General features: G+C 37.7%; 1 protein-coding gene across 1 annotated transcript in view; it reads left to right on the top strand.

Annotated features, from left to right (window-relative positions):
* Positions 1-14,527, top strand: part of LOC146644401 (thrombospondin type-1 domain-containing protein 7A-like) — a 214,261-nt gene extending 199,734 nt beyond the window's left edge. The window contains exons 27-28 of the mRNA XM_085395316.1: positions 10,185-10,272; positions 12,394-14,527. Of these exons, the coding sequence (XP_085251442.1) occupies positions 10,185-10,272; positions 12,394-12,481 (176 nt within the window). The 3' untranslated portion in view covers positions 12,482-14,527. The remainder of the gene's footprint in view (positions 1-10,184; positions 10,273-12,393) is intronic.
* Positions 14,528-19,488: the final 4,961 nt, after the last annotated feature.

Genomic DNA, 19,488 nt, shown 5'->3' with positions numbered 1-19,488 from the left:
TTTTAGCACAAATAGTATAAAAAGCAGAAATATTGTAATTTAGCAGAAATACTATATTAAGCACAAATCCTATAAAAAGCAGAAATACTATATTAAGCACAAATTCTATAAAAAGCAGAAATACTATATTAAGCACAAATTCTATAAAAAGCAGAAATACTATATTAAGCAAAAATCCTATTAAAAGCAGAAATACTATATTAAGCACAAATCTTATGAAATAGCAGAAACAGTATGATTTAGCACAATAGTAATAAGTTAAACAGAAAAATTGGAAAAGCAAAATGGACAGCTGAAAAAATGCTGAACATGCTGAGGGTCCCTCAAATATACTTGTTAAATGAAAAAATCAGCAAAAAAATGCACAGGGAGAGAGAAGTAAGTTTCTAGGTCAGCCTGGGAGCTGCTGAATTTGAATCCACCAATCAGAGAGCCTGTGTACTTTTTCCCGCCAAAACAGGTGCATCTTTTTACACACGCAGCAGAGAGAGGCACAGGATTATTGCAGCCTATTTCTCATAGTGAGGACTCCCCTCAAACAAATGACCATAATTTCCAAACCGTAGGGGCTAGAGCAGTCATTCTTACACCGTTTTGTTCAGAAGAGATGGGGGAATCTTCCAGTGTTAACAATTTATCATTAAAATGTGAATTTTTAGAGATATACGACATGGATGACTTGTTGACTTAGAAGCCACGAATTCCCCCAATATGCAAATTTGAATGCCTGAGGCCACATATATGATTGGCTGCCTGGGAAGCCGTGCAGGCCCTGATTTGTGGATTTGAATTCCTCAGCCCTCAGATATGATTGGCTGGCTTAGAAGCCATGAAGGCCCCAATATGCAAATTTGAATGCCTCAGGACACATATATGATTGGCTGGGAAACCGTGCAGGCCCTGATTTGAAAATTTGAATGTCTAAGTCCTCACAGAGGATTGGCTGCCTGGGGACCTGGCAGAAATATATAGAAATACTATGATTAAGCATAAATACTACATTTAGTAGAAATACTATGTTTTAGCACAAATACTATAAAAAGCAGAAATACTATAATTTAGCAGAAATACTATATTAAGCACAAATCATATAAAAAGCAGAAATACTATATTAGGCACAAATCCTATAAAAAGCAGAAATAGTATGATTAAGCATAAATACTACATTTAGTAGAAATACTATGTTTTAGCACAAATAGTATAAAAAGCAGAAATATTATAATTTAGCACAAATAGTATAAAAAGCAGAAATATTATAATTTAGCACAAATAGTATAAAAAGCAGAAATACTACATTTAGTAGAAATACTATGTTTTAGCACAAATAGTATAATAAAGCAGAAATACTATAATTTAGCACAAATAGTATAAAAAGCAGAAATACTATAATTTAGCAGAAATACTGTATTTAGCACAAGTACCGAAAGGTACCAGAAATACTATGATTTAGCAGAATAGTAATAACTTACAAAATTACAAATATGGAGGCATATTGAAACAGAAATGCACAGAGGGACACACAAACACAGGCTCTAATCCAGTCAACCAGTCTAACTATATTCAATTTAAATCCTACAATGACATGCTGCCAAATAAGGGCAGGGTCCTCTCTCTCCCACTAAACACACACACACACACAGAGGGAGAGAGCTGCCGAATTTAAATCCACCAATCAGAGTGGCTGTTTACGTTTTCCCGCCAAAACAGGTGCATCTTTTTACACACGCAGCACAGAGAGGCACAGGATTATTGCAGCCTATTTCTCATAGTGAGGACTCCCCACAAACAAATGACCATAATTTCCTAACCGTAGGGGCTAGAACGGTCATTCTTAAACCGTTTTGTTCAGAAGAGATGGGGGAATCTTCCAGTGTTAACAATTTATCATTAAAATGTGAATTTTTAGAGATATACGACATGGATGACTTGTTGACTTAGAAGCCACGAATTCCCCAATATGCAAATTTGAATGCCTGAGGCCACATATATGATTGGCTGGCTGGGAAGCCGTGCAGGCCCTGATTTGTGGATTTGAATTCCTCAGCCCTCAGATATGATTGGCTGGCTTAGAAGCCATGAAGGCCCCAATATGCAAATTTGAATGCCTCAGGACACATATATGATTGGCTGGGAAACCGTGCAGGCCCTGATTTGAAAATTTGAATGTCTAAGTCCTCACAGAGGATTGGCTGCCTGGGGACCTGGCAGAAATATATAGAAATACTATGATTAAGCATAAATACTACATTTAGTAGAAATACTATGTTTGAGCAAAAATCCTATAAAAAGCAGAAATACTATATTAGGCACAAATCCCATAAAAAGCAGAAATAGTAGGATTAAGCATAAATACTACATTTAGTAGAAATACTATGTTTTAGCACAAATAGTATAAAAAGCAGAAATACTGTAATTTAGCAGAAATACTATATTAGGCACAAATCTTATAAAATAGCAGAAATAGTATGATTTAGCACAATAGTAATAAGTTAAACAGAAAAATTGGAAAAGCAAAATGGACAGCTGAAAAAATGCTGAACATGCTGAGGGTCCCTCAAATATACTTGTTAAATGAAAAAAATCAGCAAAAAAATGCACAGGGAGAGAGAAGTAAGTTTCTAGGTCAGCCTGGGAGCTGCTGAATTTGAATCCACCAATCAGAGAGCCTGTGTACTTTTTCCCGCCAAAACATGTGCCTCTTTTTACACACGCAGCACCGAGAGGCACAGGATTATTGCAGCCTATTTCTCATAGTGAGGACTCCCCTCAAACAAATGACCATAATTTCCAAACCGTAGGGGCTAGAGCGGTCATTCTTACACCGTTTTGTTCAGAAGAGATGGGGGAATCTTCCAGTGTTTACAATTTATCATTAAAATATGAATTATTAAAGATATTTGACTTCTAATGCACCATAACTGAGTAGAGCGAAGCAAAAACTGCCTTGACTTGCCCTCAAACAACGCTTTGTGACTTGAAATCTATTTGGAGTATCGATATCATTCTTTCACCGTAAGAGACAGCAGGCTTTGGTGAACAATCATGGAAATTTTCAGGTCTCTGTGGAAATCCAACAAAAAGTTATGACGAGAGAAAAAAGTGGTTCATTTCCACAGTTTGAAATCTGAAGAAATCTGAGCGAAGGACGAATTTCCTACCCTCAAACAAGTCCAACTCATTTCAGAACGGTAATAGGTGAGAAAGAAATTCTTGAATTGTGAGCGTCAGGGGTGTCTGAAGATATTCGGGGACAAGCCTCATGTCTTAACTTTGCTTCGTTAAGGAGATATGACGATTCGAATATGCCTCTCATTACAGAAATCCAGCGGTGATTTTGAACAAGCTCTCCATTCACTTTATATGGAGAGTTTTCTGACATTGTGTTGGTCTGAGGAGATTTGCGAAAATTCTATAAATCCCACAACAATGATAGTGACATTTCCTGAAAGCCAGCAAAAATACCTACGTTTTGATGTATAATTTGTGGAAGTTGAGTGAAAATTGAGCAAGTAGCAAACAGTTGTTCCGACATGAAGAGAAGACTGCAAAACCTTCAGTGACACACTGGAAGCCAAGAGCATAGCAACCATAACAACGCATGTATTTTGTGAAAAATCACAATTTTGCAACTCAAAACTTTAAGAGGCATAAAAGTAAAACAGTAGAAGATTTGAAAAAGCTGAATCATACCTGAATAGCCCAATAATTTGTGAACATTTTAAAATTTGAATGGTTGTTCTAGGTGAAAATATGAGGAAGTAGTTAAGTTTCAAAAACAAGCAAATTTTAGCAGAATTGCAGAAGTTTCCCATTCATTTCAATGGGACAAATTAAAGGAAAAAAGCTTAATATTTTAAAAAGTATAATAGTTAAAAATAGCAAAAATCGTAGCAGGAAAGAGCAAAAATAGCAGAACAGTTTAAAATTTGAACGGTGAAAATCGGCTGAAAATTGTGGAAGTAGTTTAACGGCGAAAAGTGTACGGAAGCAACTAGAATAATAATAATAATAATAATAATAATAATAAAGAATAAAGAGAAACAGGAACTCAATAGTGTGGATGCTTAAAGCATCCACACAATAATAAAGAATAAAGAGAAACAGGAACTCAATAGTGTGGATGCTTAAGCATCCACACAATAAAGAATAAAGAGAAACAGGAACTCAATAGTGTGGATGCTTAAAGCATCCACACAATAATAACTAGAAAAATTTGCATTTCCTGCGAAAATGCTGTGTGGATGCCTTAACGCTGAAGATGTCTGCTGAAAAAAGCTGAAAAAGTTGAAGAAAAAAAAAAAAAAAAAACATTGCCCTGAGCAGGATTCGAACCTGGCCCTTCTGGTCTAAAGGCGGCAATTCACCTCACTGCACCAAACTCATTCACACAAAGAAGAGGTGGAGAGAGTGACAATTGTGGTGAAATTAGCAGAAGCTGCTTAGAATTGTGCTGATAAGAGGTGAAAAAGCTAAACATTTGGCAGAAAAGAGGTGAATCAGAAGAATTTCTGCTGAAAAGAGGCAAAGAAGCAAAAAGATGAGCTGAAAAGAGGTGTAGAAGCAGAAGTACTTGCTGAAGATGGCTGTATGTGTAATGACACACTGGAGAGCAGTGACACACAAGAAAGCAGAGCGCATGCAAGCAGGGAACATGTGTAGCAACTGTCACAGGTAGGATTCAAACCTCTGCCACCGGGTCTCACGGCAGATGCCCTACCCTCTGAGCCAAATGAGTTCTGGTCACAAGCAAAGATATGATGAGAGGGACAATGTGCACTGTGGAGCAGAAGCTCAAATTAGCAGAAAAGAGGTGAAGAGGAAGAACTTTGTTGTGAAATGAGGTAAAGAAACTGAAATTTGTGCTTAAAACAAGTGAAAAAGCTGAACTCTGAAATCCTGCTAAAACAGCAGAAGAGGCTGACATTTTTCAGCTACTCATTGAGCCAAACTGGTTCTCACGTAACTGAAAAAAGGTGGAAAAGCTTACAATTCTAATGAAAACAGCAGAAGAGGCTGAGATTTGTGCTGATAAGAGGTGAAAATGCTGAACCAATCAGAGGTACTGCTTCTGTCTGCTTCATCAGGCTGTGTACTTGTATGTATTTCTGCCATAGACTGTTAACAAGAATGTGAGGTCCATATTAGAAAAGCTGCTAAAATCATAAAACTTTGCAGAATTGTAATAAATTATCAATATGAATTACCGGTCTGTGATAGTGTATAAATTTGTACTCAAAAACTAGGTGGGATAGAAACATAATTCTTGCACTGGGTGAATCAGCGGACTTTGGTGTACTTTGACTACGATTTACATAGCTCTTTGTATCTCCGTCGCGGAGACATGACGAGAGAAGAAATGGCTTAATTTTCGGAGTTTGAAAAATGAGAGGAGGACAGATTTCCACCCCTCAAACATGTTTTTGCAGAAACACTGTAATTTCGCTTAAATAGTATGAAATAGCAGTAATACTATGATTTGGCAGAAATACTACTTTTTAGCACAAATACTATTGTACAGAATGGTGTACGTCAGTTTAATGCTGGGTGGTGCTGCAATAGTAACTATCCTCGGTCAGAAGGAGAGGCTGACATCCAGGGATTAGATTACCACAGGTGGAGTTTATTGGCGGTCAGATGGATGGTACAGGGAGGCCACAATATGGCAGAAATACTATGTTTTAGCACAAATACTGTGATTTGGTATAAATACTACGATTTGGCACAAATACTATATTCCGCAGATACACTATAACATAACAGATATTCTACAACTTAGTAGTAATACTATAACATAACAGAATTATTAATTGGGCACAAATACCACAATTTGGCAAAAATACTATGATTTGGCACAAATACAATGACATGGCAAAAATACTATGATTGGGTACAAATACTATGATTTGGCAATAATACTGCATTTTAACACAACTACTGAGATTTGATTGAAATACTATGATTTTGAAGAAATACTATTACTCCATACAAATACGATGCTTTGGGACAAATACTATGTTTTGGTTCCAATACTATGATGTGCAACAAATACTATGATTTGGCACAAGTACTATGATTTAGTACAAATACTATGATTTGGCAGAAATACTATGCCTTAGTAGTAATACTATAACATAAGGGATATACTATGGTTTTGCAGACATACTATGTTTTTGCACAAATACCATGATTTGGCACAAATGCTATGATTTAGCAGAAATACTATGAATGGGTACAAATACTATGATTTTGCAATAATACTGCGTTTTAACAACAACTACTGAGATTTGATTGAAATACTATGATTTAGAAGAAATACTATGACTCCATACAAATACGATGCTTTGGCACAAATACTATGATTTGGCACAAGTACTATCATTTAGTACAAATAATGTGATTGGGCAGAAGTACTATGTTTCAGTACAAATACTATGATTTGGCAGGAATACTCTGATTTAGCAGAAATACTATGTTTTAACATAAATACTATCTTTTGGCAGAAATTCCTGCTAAAAAGGACTATTTCTGCTTTTTAGCAGAAATACTGTAATTTGGCATAAATACTATAATTTGGTATAAATACTGTGATTTGGCACATATAATATATTCAGCACATATACTATAACATAACAGAAATATTATGATTTGGCCCCAAAACCATGATTTTGCACAAATACCATGATTTGGCAAATATACTATGATTTTTCAAAAAATACTATGATTTAGCAGAAGTACTAAGATGTAGTAGAAGTACTTTGCTTTAGCAGAAATACTATGATTGAGGAGTAATACCTAAACATAGGAGAAATATTGATACACAGACACACATACACAGACAGTAAAGGGAACAGGAGCTGTTGAGAGTCTGGGCTTGGTATATGTAGGTCAGTTAAATTAGCTGCACCTGCTGTAGTCAGCCCTTACACGCAAACACAGAGAGAGGTGTGAGTTTTCTTCAGTGTATTTCTGACATTCAGGATTCCCCTCGAACAAATGGCCATAATTTCCTAACCGTAGAGGCTAGAACGGTCATTCAGACATTGTTTTGTTCAGAAGAGATGGGGGAATCTTCAGGTCTTCATAATTCAGAGATAAAATATAAATTATTAAAGATATATGACTTGTAATACACTGTAACTGAGTAGAGGCGAAGCAAAAACTGCCTTGACTTGCTCTCAAACAACCTTTGGTAACTCTAAATCTATATGGAGCATCAAAATCATTCTTTCACCGTAAGAAACAGCAGGCTTTGGTGAACAGTCATGGAAATTTTCAGGGCTCTGTGGAAATCCATCAAAAAGATATGATGAGAGAAAAAAGTGACTCATTTCCAGAATTTGAAATCTGATGAAATCTGAGCGAGGGACAAATTTCCTACCCTCAAACAAGTCTAACTCATCTCAGAACGGTAATAGGTGAGAAAATAATTCTTGAATTGTGAGCATCAGGAGTGTCTGAAGATATACCGGGACAAGCCTCATGTCTTAACTTCGCTTCGTTAAGGAGATATGACAATTTGAAAATGCCTCTCATTAGAGAAATCCAGCGGTGATTTTGAACAAACTCTCCATTGAGTTTATATGGAGAGTTTTCTGACTTTGTGTTACTCTGAGGAGATTTGCAAAATAACTATGAGTCCCACAACAATGATAGGGACATTTTCTGAAAGCCAGCAAAAATACCTACGTTTTGGTGTATAATCTGTGGGGCTTGAGTGGAAATTGAGCGAGTAGCAAGAAGTTGTTTGGACATGAAGAGAAAATTCAAACAGTTTCACTGTCCCCTCTGAGTTAATTGCATAGCAACCATAGCAACGCATGTATTTTCTGAAAAATCACAATTTTGCAACTGAAGACTTAAAGAGAGATAAGATGAAAACAGTAGAAGATCTGAAAAAGCTGAATCATACAGGAATAGCCCAATCATTTGAGAACGTTTTAAAGTTTGAATGGAGTTTCTAGGTGAAAGTATGAGGCAGTAGTTAAGTTTCAAAGACAAGAAAGTTTTAGCAGAATTGTGGAAGTTTCCCATTCATTTCAATGGGACAAATTAAAGGAAAAAAGTGTAATATTTTAAAAAGTATAATAGTAATAAACACCAAAAGTCATAGCCGGCATAAGCAGAAAGAGCAGAACAGTTTAGAGTTTGAACGGTGAAAATAGCACAAAAATTGTGGAAGTAGATCCACGGCGAAAAGTGTACGGAAACACCCGGAATAATAAAGAATAAAGAGAAACAGGAACTCAATAGTGTGGATGCCTATTAAGGCCTATTAAGGCATCCACACAATAATAAAGAATAAAGAGAAACAGGAACTCAATAGTGTGGATGCTTAAAGCATCCACAAAATAATAATAACTAGAAAGTGCATTTTCTGAAGAAACTGCAGTGTGAATGCTTGAATCTGAATGTATGCACTGAAATGAATTAATTGCTGAATTTTGAGTTAAAAATTTTGAATGAGATAAAAAAAAAAAAAAACAACCTGAATTTAACCTGAAAACAACAGTGCTGAACTGCTAAAAGCTGAAGGTTACACAGAAGAAGAAGTTGGAAAAAAGCTGAAAATGTTTTAATTGTAAATTAGAAAAACCTAAGAAATGAGAAAAGAACATTTAGAGTCAGAAAACATCTGAAAGAATATTAAAAGGTCATATTCTTTGAATCACTGAATGACTAAAATGTGATCCCTCCACTTGGACCCACACAGTTTAAAAAGTTTACATCTCTGAGCTTTGAAAGACAAGATGTTGGAAAAAGAACAACGATGGCGACGTTTTGAGGGTAAAATGATGGCTTTAACACTGTGGACACAGCAGCAGTTGAAAGAGAAGTGTTTAAGATGAATCTTGGCAGAGTGAGAGAGAGAGCTCGTTAAGCAGGCAGGTGTGAGCCTGGTTGCTATAGTGACCGCACCCAAGGGCTCCATACACACGGACACAGACATGCACCTCACTTTTGCTACATGCACCTCACTTTTGCTGCTTAAAATGAACAGAAAAGTCAGGCCGAAACAAATCGCTCCCAAATGAAAAGTAAAAGTCGTATTGACAAAATTCTTTCACCGTGAGCGACAGCAATGTCTAGTCTACCTAATTCTCAGTTTTCATGCCTGTGGAGCTTATTATATGGACGTGGTGACAGTGGAAAGACACCATGCTCTTCTGATTTTCAAACGAACCTTCTGAGCCATTTTAACATTAGAGTCTATGGAAGAGTTGGAGGGAGGAGGCTGTGCATTGGTGGCATTTATGAAAGAACCATAACACCTAGTACAATAGTAAACACATTGGATGAAAGAGGACAGCGATGGCTACGTTTTGAGGGTAAAATCATACCTGTAGAGCAAACGCTGTGGACACAGCAGCAGTTTTAAAAAAGATTTTAAGATTAATTTTTTTGCTCCTCTCACTCTAGCAGTTGAGCTGTCTCACTCTAGCCCCAACATTCCGTCCCATACACACCCATTATAAACTCTGATACGGGTGAAAAAACATCATGAAACTTAAACTGGAACTGAAGAAAAAGTATAATAGATATTGAAAAGATAAATACAAGTTGAATAGTTGAATGTCTTGTCTTCGTTTTAAAGTTTGAATGGTGGCTCTATGTCAATGTATGTGGAAGTAGTAAGAGTTTAAAAATGAGTAAGTTGAATGAGGATTTGAAGGGTCTCCCCATTGAAATACATGGGAAATTTTGGGAAATTTTTGTTGAATAAAGTTGAATAAAATTAAAAATATAAATGTTAAAAATGAGAAAAATAGAAGCAGTCATGTCCAAAAGAAGAGGAATCTAATGGTGTTTGAATGGTTTTTCTAAGTTGAACGGTTTTGAAGGAGTAGGAGTACAAAAAACGTACGGAATACAGAATAAAATAGAATAAAGATTAGAAGAACAATACTGTGAATGCTTTTCAAGCATTCACACTAATAATAATAAAGATTACAACAACAATACTGTGAATGCTTTTCAAGCATTCACACTAATAATAAAGATTAGAAGAACAATACTGTGAATGCTTTTCAAGCATTCACACTAATAAAGATTACAACAACAATACTGTGAATGCTTTTCAAGCATTCACACTAATAACTGCATTTTGTATTTACTCGGGTCACCTTTGTCTAAATAAAACTGTCCAATCGTAAGTGCTGACCATTGCTGTCTATGTGTCTCTGCAGATGGGAAGCTGAAAACCTGGGTGTATGGAGTAGCAGCAGGAGCATTTGTGCTGCTTGTCTTTATAATCTCCATGACATACTTAGCATGGTAAAGTAACACATCTGAAATATGTTCTGACTTCATCATCAATTTGATTTTTTTCCCTCATGATGTCAATAATGTACATTAAGTGATGTGATGGAGATCACCATGAAAGAAAGTCAAATTAAAATGTAGTTCACTAATTAGCAATTAGTGATTTTGTACTGTGTCTCATAAAGTTTAGGACTAAATGAAATAGAATCCTAAAAAATCAAAGTGGGACGAGTCACAGGGAGTCAAATCCGTAGCGGGTGAGCATTTTCAGTGTACTGTGAGTGTGCACTGTCATGATGAAGCACCCATCTGCTATTGCAGATTGGATGTTGCAAAAGAATCTGAACATCCTGCAACAATCTTACAACTTTTTTGATTATTTTTGATGTTGGGAATGTCACACATTGGCCAGTTTGGCGACCATAAGGACGAGTCAGTAAGGATTTTTCTTTTTTAAATAATGGCTCTGACATCATGTTCACTGATCAGATAGCAATTTGTTTTTAACAACCAATTGTCTACATGATCACTGAGCCATACTAAGCTCAAAAGTCAGAGTCCGATCTATTGGTAAATGGTAAATGGCCTGTATTTGTATAGCACTTTACTTAGTCCCTATGGACCCCAAAGCGCTTTACACTACATTCACACACTGTTGACGACAAGCTACATTGTAGCCACAGCTGCCCTGGGGCGCACTGACAGAGGCGAGTCAGTGCGCCTATTAAATCAACGACACGTCAACAGACTTCTTAGATTTCGGTTTTCATGTAGAATGAAGTGTAACGCCTGTCTTCCATCTTGCATTGTCTATTTAAAGGCCATATTATGAAAAAAAAGCATCATCCAATAAAATGACATGGGATCTGACCTCCATCACAACACTGCTCACAATTATTTCTTCATTTGTTTTTGTTTTTCATTTTTCTGTTTCCCTTATCATTTGTTCCTTCTTGTCTTGTCTTGTCCCTTTTTTCTTTCTACCCTCTCACACTCTATTTAGTTGTTGTGGTTGTTGCCTTTGCTGCAAGTCAAGCTCCAAGTCCCCCTCAGACAGGATTTATTGGATGGAGCAAAACAGCTGCACTTATACCTGTCCTGCCTGCCAGAAACTAGAGCAAGAGGAGTTAAAGTGGTGCAACAAACAGCAACCGCAGCTGCAGGAAAAGCAACAGCAATATGAGGCACAGCTCTCAAAGCCTCCATCATCACAACAACATCCAGAGCTACAGCACTCACTGCCACACCCAGCTCCATTTGAAACTCTTATCACGTAGTCAAGGCCTTACTTAACTCCTTTTATTCTCTACGACATGTGACATGTTCCCAAACATCCAGATTGCTTGTTCAATCATTTCAGTGGATCACCTACTAGAGGTGAGAAAACCAAAAAGCTGCTGATTTGACAGCAAAAAGTTGAAAAGTTGACCTTGTGGTGAAAATATTGAATCATATTTGTACAAGTTTATTAGTTGAATTAAGTCTTGGTTAAACAATTTCAATTCAGTTCACTTCAGTTTTATTAATATAGCAACAATTCAAAACAACACTCGCCTCGAGGTGCTTTATATTGCAAGGTAAAGACCCCAACAATCAGACCATTTGGTATGAGCATGCACTTGACCACAGTGGGAAGGAAAAACTCCCTTTCAATATGAAGAAACCTCTGGAAATGTAGAATTTCAACTTCTCTCATATTGCAGAGCAAATGCAATATCACCGTTTTTGCACATTTTAATGTTTATTTTAAGTTAATATTACCAGGACTGTAACCAAAGTTTAGAAAATAGTGATGTGGTAATGTATCAATGTGTAGCACCTGTGCTCAGTGACCAGTGGAAAACGCTAAACGTTGTCCCAGAGTTATAATAACTCTGAAGCCAATTTTGAAAACTATAAAGGACTTTATTTTGTACAGCTCTCCTCTTTAGCAACAGTGTATAAATGAGGAGGAACAGCTGAAGACTGATGGATAAACTTCCAAAGACAGTGATGTTGTTTTTAGGGCAGATATGACAGAAACACAGAATCATGTCTCGTATGTAACAGGTTGGTCATGAGTGGAAGTTACTGTCAGGTGGCTGCTATCAGATTGTCTTACTGTTCCTCACCTGTTCTTTGTTTGTTCTGTAGCAAAAAGCCAAAGAAGCCACAGAGACGCCAGATGAACAACAGACTGAAGCCTTTGACTCTGGCTTACGATGGAGATGCAGACATGTAGAAGTCTTCCTGCTCAACGTACAAACATTTGTCTTCTTTCAGAACTTACGGCATCGCCGTGGAAACCCTTTGATATCAGCGCCAATGCTGAGACTCGTTCACATGCAAAAGAAGAACCTCAAAGATCAAGACTGACCACATTCATTAGCAGCCTAGTTTTCCCCATCTGTTTTTAAATGTTCATTTTGGCATTTATTTCACAAGAGCCTTCATGGATTCTTTGTTTCCTGCTGAAAGTCCTCCTTTGCTTCTTTGCCATCTACCACTGCCCAAAATATTCAAACAACAGTCACTGAATAGTGTCTCCGCAGAACAAATACTTCTGTGAAAATCATTCCCTCATTTTTTTCACTGCTCAGTGACATTGCCTTGATATCACTTGTTCTGTGTCAAATGAACATTCGGAGGCCTGAGTGTCATTATGGCTTCGGTGCATCTCACAAGAAACAATATGACGAGGAGACAAAAAGGAGCTTAATAAATCCCAGAGACAGCATCACTTCTGCCTGCCTGTCCCTTCTCCATTTTTCAGGGATAATTTTGCACTATATTAGTGCAGCATGATATGTACTTAGGTCTAGGTATGCCTGTCTCAATACAGATGTTGTAGAAATGTACAGAAGAAGGCTTTTTGCAAACGAAAACTCACCAATGTTTGTAATTATTTTTCTTCTATTGCCTCTTTTTACATGATTTGATGGGACTTTGTGTAAATAGGATTTTTTTAATGTGGTCTCAACTTTATCTTTCTATTATGTCTAGCTAAATGTTCCAAACTCTGCCAGTTAATCTCTGACATTTTTTTTACTAATTGTAACAAACTTTTTAATTTCAATTTAATTTATATAGTGCCAAATCACAACTTCAAGGCGCTTTATATTATAAGATAAAGACCCTACAATCAAACCAACCCCCTTTGAACAAGCACTTGTTGACAGTGGGGAGGAAAAACTCCCTTTTAACAGGAATAAACCTCTGACAGAACAGGCTCAGGGAGGGGCGGCCAAATTTCAGAACCAGTTGGGGGTTGTGTGATTTTATCTTTGTAAATACGTAACATACATCAAAATCTTCTGTGGAAAATTCAAACATCATGAAAGCCTTTAGATTATTACATGGAAAGAACAAAGAAAAAGTCTAAAAAAACTAAACATGGAAGATAAGTTCATCATCAAATTGTTTCTTTCATCCCCAAGAACTCTCAGTTGAGTCCATCTAAGAAATATTATATTTAACACCAAATTTTTGACTTTAGCGCTGTTTGTTTGTTTGTTTGTTTTTAATTCATTATTGAAAATAATGGCTTTACCAGTGGCTACTAACTTTGGACCACTTGTTATTTACTTACGATCAGCTACAAGTGTACATCTTTAAGCTTGGTTCTGCACCAGTTATGTGGTGAATTTGGGAATCTCTCAGCCTGGCTTTTTTCTGATATGTAGCTTAAAAATATTATTTATCCTCAAAAATAATTTATTGGAATTTTTTTTCTGTGGTTCTTCTCTTAAAGTCTTCTGTATACCTTTGATTTTTGACTCATTTTGAATTTGACCTCTGCCAGCCGATATTGCCTCTCCAGTGTAATGTTCATTGTCCATCAGTTTATGGAGTCTTCAGCAATGTTGAAAACTAATTGGTCTTTCAGCCCTTGAACTTTCTGTATCAGAGGATGATGTCAGAACCTTTCCAGCTTTTCTATTGTTTTCAAAGACTTTAGGAAGAATAATTGTGTAGAAATGTTTAAAAGTGAAAATGGCTGAAGTAAGCTGAAGGTCCAGTCACTCAGAATGGATAGTGTTGTATTTATTAGTACTGAGACATTGCCGGAAAATGGCAGTTTAATATTCTGTGGAGTTTGTTGGTAGTAAATCAGTGGAATGTTTAATTTATATTTCTTGGAAAATGATTTGTAAATAAAATTCTTTTTAAAAAAAAAGAAAAGAAAAGAAACAAACTTGGAAGTGTGAATGTGGGTGCGCTAAACATGATAAGCTTGTGACAAATAAGTCAAGTTTTCCTACTGTTTGTTTGTATGTATTTGAGTAATTGCTGATAATAAACAATGGAAATATTATTCTAATTCTTTTAATAACATATTAAATCATGCAAATTGCAGTACAGGTATTCACACAAGGTTCAAATAAGTTGGTCTTTGGTTTAGGGCTTTACCTGACAGTCATTACAAATATAAGTCTGTAGATAACTGGAATTAAGTAATGTAGCACACAGAATAACTGAATCATCATTGTTGACTTTTTTCTTTTTCTTTATAATTATCAAGAGGGGAAAAAACCTCACTGTCCCCAACCAGCTTCTCTTCTGGGCAGATGCCAAAGATTTCAGAGTCCATCAGGAGAGACAATCTCTTATGTGTGTCCTAGGTCTGTACCTGCTTTCTCCCGCTTGAACATGCTGGAAACACCTCACCTCAGAGCCGTCCAGGAGGCATTCTAGTCAGACGCCATCACCACCACCTAAACTGTTGCTTCCGATGTGGAGGAGTAGTAGCTCTATTCTCAAATCTACTCAAGTTCCTCAACCCATCTCTAAGGGAGTGGTCAGACTCTTGGGAGGAAGCTCTTATCTGCTGCTTGATTTCATTCCTTTTTTTTTTTTAAGAACTATAGCTTGTGGTCATAGGTGCTTTACCACAAAAGATTATCAGCCCTTTTGTCATTCTCAGTCACAAAAGGACTCAGTAGATCTAAGGTTAGGTGACAGTCAGGAGTCCTTATTATTTTCCAGTCTGAAGTACTTCACTCTTTAAAGCACAGATTTTTTAAAGCACTGACATGTGTTATCCTGCTGCTGAATCCTTCTCTACAAAGTTGGAAACCTGAGGTTGGAGCATGTCGATGAAGGGTGAAGTCTGAGTACTACCATGCCCCCACCACAACAAAAGAAAAGCACCAATTTAATGTATTTGACAAAGAGTAACATAAGAGTAACATAATTCAATTCAAATCAGGCAAATGGGAACCATGAAGAGGCCGCTAGGAAAGCTGCAACCACCAAGTACCTGCAGAGGGTCAGGCAAGTCCTGAGAAGTTGGCTGAATGGTAAGAACAAGATCCGGGCTATCAACACCTACACCTGCCCGTGATCAGGTACCCTGTTAGGATAATAAATTGGCCAAAGGAGGAGATGGAAGCCACTGACATCAAGACAAGGAAGCTCCTTACCATGAATGGAGGGTTTCAACCCAAGTCCAGCACCCTGAGGCTGTATGCTAACCAGAAGGAAGGAGGCCGGGGACTGGTGAGTGTGAGCACCATGGTCCAGGATGAGACAACGAACATCCCCGAATACATCAGGAAGAAACTGACAGTGTGCTCAGTGAATACCTCCGGCAGCAGAAACCCAAGAAAGAGGAGGAACCATCATGGAAGGACAGGCCCCTGCACGCTATGTACCACCGGCAGATAGAGGAGGTGGCTAACATCCAGAAATCCTACCAGTGGCTGGACAAAGCTGGACTGAAAGACAGCACAGAGGCACTAATCATGGCAGAACAGGAACGAGCTCTGAGCACAAGATCCATAGAGGCTGGGGTCTATCACACGAGCCAAGACCCCAGGTGCAGGCTGTGTAGAGATCTCTGTTCCGAAGAGCAGTGTCCTAGGAACAACTAAGATACTGTGCAGGACCCTCAAGCTCCCAGACCTCTGGTAGAGGACCCGAGCTTGAAGGATAGACTGCCGAGAGGCGAATTACATATATATATATATGATGTGTAATTCGCCTCTCGGAATTTTCAACTCCACAACTTTATTAGTGCAAAAAAAACCATCAATGTATTTTCACTTAAACAAGCAGCTGTTTTTTATGTGTTATATAAAAGTTATATAAACATGTAACTGTGCAAATGCAAATTCTTTGCTGACAGTTTAACCAAAAGGCATTTCCAGTGGAAACTGGCCGACACATCCTCAGCATAACCATGTATAATATCCACAAAACTTAAAAAGAGGTTATACACACACAATACGGTAACAGTATGTTGAAGCACAGTACGTATCACTCCGCGAGGCTCCGCCTACGATAGCCGTAATGCTCCGACAATCCATCAAGCGGTGCGGCTTCGTAGCTCAGCAAAGTCGTACTGAAACATTCGACAGATTTTCGAGCGCCGTGCACATAAAATCGATTCCAGGTCAGTAAACACAACCAGAGTTCATACATAAGGCACACGGGATTATAAGGGGCTCTGTCGACTTTCAGAAAAATCAAAGTATTGATTTTAAGTGTGCCGTATTTTCCAAACAACACGGTAATAACGACGGCCCGCTAGCATGCGCTACCAAAAATAGTGCTTTGTTGTGTATCTGAAGGACGAAAGCTAAACCAGTTCCACACCAGTGAAGCTGCAGCATTTTTACAAACCAGTTCTGGTTCATGGTTTCATTCAACGATCCGCTTTCGCACTTCTTGTTTCTTGAAGATTAATCCCGTCCAGAAATGTGAAAGATCTCCTAAAAAAACACAGACAGTGGCTCCAGTGTACACTTTTCATTGTTCTTAACACTGGGTTACACTTCAGCTCCTGGTATGTTATAACTTTGCCTGCAGAAAGATCTGTTGCTACAACTGGTCTTGGTTGTGCTGTTGTTCGTCTATCAGCCAGATGCAGAGAAGAGCAGAGAGGTCATCCCTGGACTGCCAGTAAAAACCAAATGTGCTGCCTCTACTAGTCCATAAATTCTGGGATTGCAGGACAGCATTGTCGTGAAGAAACCTGTTACAAATGCATTTTAATAAAGTTTATTTTTAACATTACTTGCAGTGTATGTTCATAATAGAGTTGATACACTCCTTATTAGTTGCAAGTATTTAACTCCATGATGTGAAGGAGGGTGCTGAAGGTAGACTGGTTCACACTGACACTAACATAGAGCATAAGCAAGGAGAGGCTGCCTTAGGAATGTGTTGGGGTTATGGGAGGATGGCGTTCCTGCACTGGCGATAGCGCAGCAAGGCACAGAAACTTCAAGGTGTCGGGTTAAGGTTGACACCAACCTAGAGGAAGCATGTCTGTAACAACTGCAGTAGTAGGGAGCAGTTGTTTTTCTGCTCTTTTCAGGGAGATGCCCGACTGGAGGAGAAGAAACGCGAGCCGGACACCGGACTCACTGTGCACAGTTTGGTGTTATAATTGATTGAAAATGTGAATGAAATAAAAATGTTCGGTGTGATAATAGATTACAAACTGATACTAATTTGAAAAAAATGTTTCTATAATGCATAAAGTTGAATATCTGTCTAACCAAAGTGCTCATAGATCATTGTATTATTCTGTGGTCCGGCCACCTCTCAGTTATTGTGCTGAGTTATGAAACACATATGATATCAATTAAAATCCTTAACAACTTTGAGCAAAGAGCAGTCAAGACAGTTTGCTGATGTGATCTCTTCTGCATCGTTACTGGTTGACTTAATCAATTAATTACTAAAATCATCGAGAGAAAACTTGATGAGAAAACATTGTAGTCAATCTTTTAATTATTATTACACTTTAGTGCAGTAATAACCGATTTCACCAGCAGATGTCAGTAAAAGATCGCTTAAAGTACGCAGACTGCCCAGTTAGACCTGGATTTTGGTTTGGTGCTGCCTATTAATTCCTGACTGAAGACATGCAGCGGTACAAGCCTCAAATACAACATTCAGTTAAAACTGAAAATTAGTTTTATTGCTCTTTTGAGAAGCTGGATGACCTTTGGAGCCGTCTGAACCTTATTAAGTCTCTAGCTGACATGGCTCATAGCTTGCGCTTGTACTCCTGCTTCACTAAAAGACAAAGGAGGAGCAGTTAGCTGGAGAGGGATAGGTCAGTGTACATTAACCTCTGCCGTGAAAAAATGTTGCTGAAAACATTCAAACTGGAATCACATTGTGTGGTCAGTCATTCTGTCTGGGCTTAGAATGCTGCAGACTTGTGGCTTGTGCTGATATTTTCACTGCACACTGCTTTGTGTTGCAGAGGGATCTTGAAGGCAGTGATTCTGTCCTAATGCAGGAAGGTGCGTAGACAATTACATCTAATTTTCTAATTGTTTTACTCTGCCACTGATTACTTTTTTGTCCTCTGCTGTTGAAGGAATGTCATTTCTTTTATTGTTAGAGCCTCTGATTATGATTGGATGCTGGGAAGTAAAAAGAGACATAATGCATGGTTTTGGTCCCCTCATTTAATCAGCACTTCACATAACAATGTCTCTGTCTTCCAATTATATTCCCTCAGCCAAGAAAAGGATATCCTACAGCCTGCCCTGATCAATTAAGTCATTTCGTAAAATCTACTTCAAACAGTGATTTTGCTGTAACTACAGAGACATTAAAATTTGGTAAAAAGATTTCCATCATTCTTTATTTCAAATTTCTCCAAAGTCCAAAGATAGATAAATAAATAAATAAATACATACATACATACATACATACATAAAGCACTGCCTCAGCCAGGAAAGCTGTCTGTTATGAGAAGGTTTTAAATTAGGCAGTACAGTGATCTGCAAAAGAGCAAAATCACAGAAAAGTTCTCATCTTGTGCTGTGAATCATATAAATCTGCCACTGCAAATATCAGGAAACAGTTTTTGCAGCACCAGATGGTGATGAAGAGTGACTTTGCGAACTTGGTGATCTCAGAAATCATGTCAGAATGCACACAACTCGCCAATGTTTACCAAACTCATGTTTGTTGAAAAAAATGGCAAAAATGGTCATGCATCCAGACACTTCATTTGGGTATTAAGTGGTAAGTCAAATACTCTAGCTGGAAGATTCGTTTGACAGTGAAATTTCAACTGGAGCAGCAGCGGCAGGCTTTCTAAATGGTTTTCATTTGAGACTGATCATGGGTGGATTTACTCTAGTTGCAAAGTAAAATAACTGCTAAATCTACTGTAAACATTGCCCCCAAAAATCATCCTGTATGTTACAGTGTTCTAAAAATCCCTCAAATCTCAGAAATAACCTTGAAGAGAAAGTCTTGTCCAAAAAGTGACCAAAA

This window comes from Rhamphochromis longiceps, linkage group LG22, assembly GCF_057381845.1.
Source record: "Rhamphochromis longiceps isolate RC_006_pf linkage group LG22, R_longiceps_female_GT1.1, whole genome shotgun sequence".
In the NCBI taxonomy this organism is placed as follows: Eukaryota; Metazoa; Chordata; class Actinopteri; order Cichliformes; family Cichlidae; genus Rhamphochromis; species Rhamphochromis longiceps.
The sequence above is the reverse complement of the archived record's forward strand: the minus strand, read 5'-3'. Positions and strand labels throughout refer to the sequence as shown.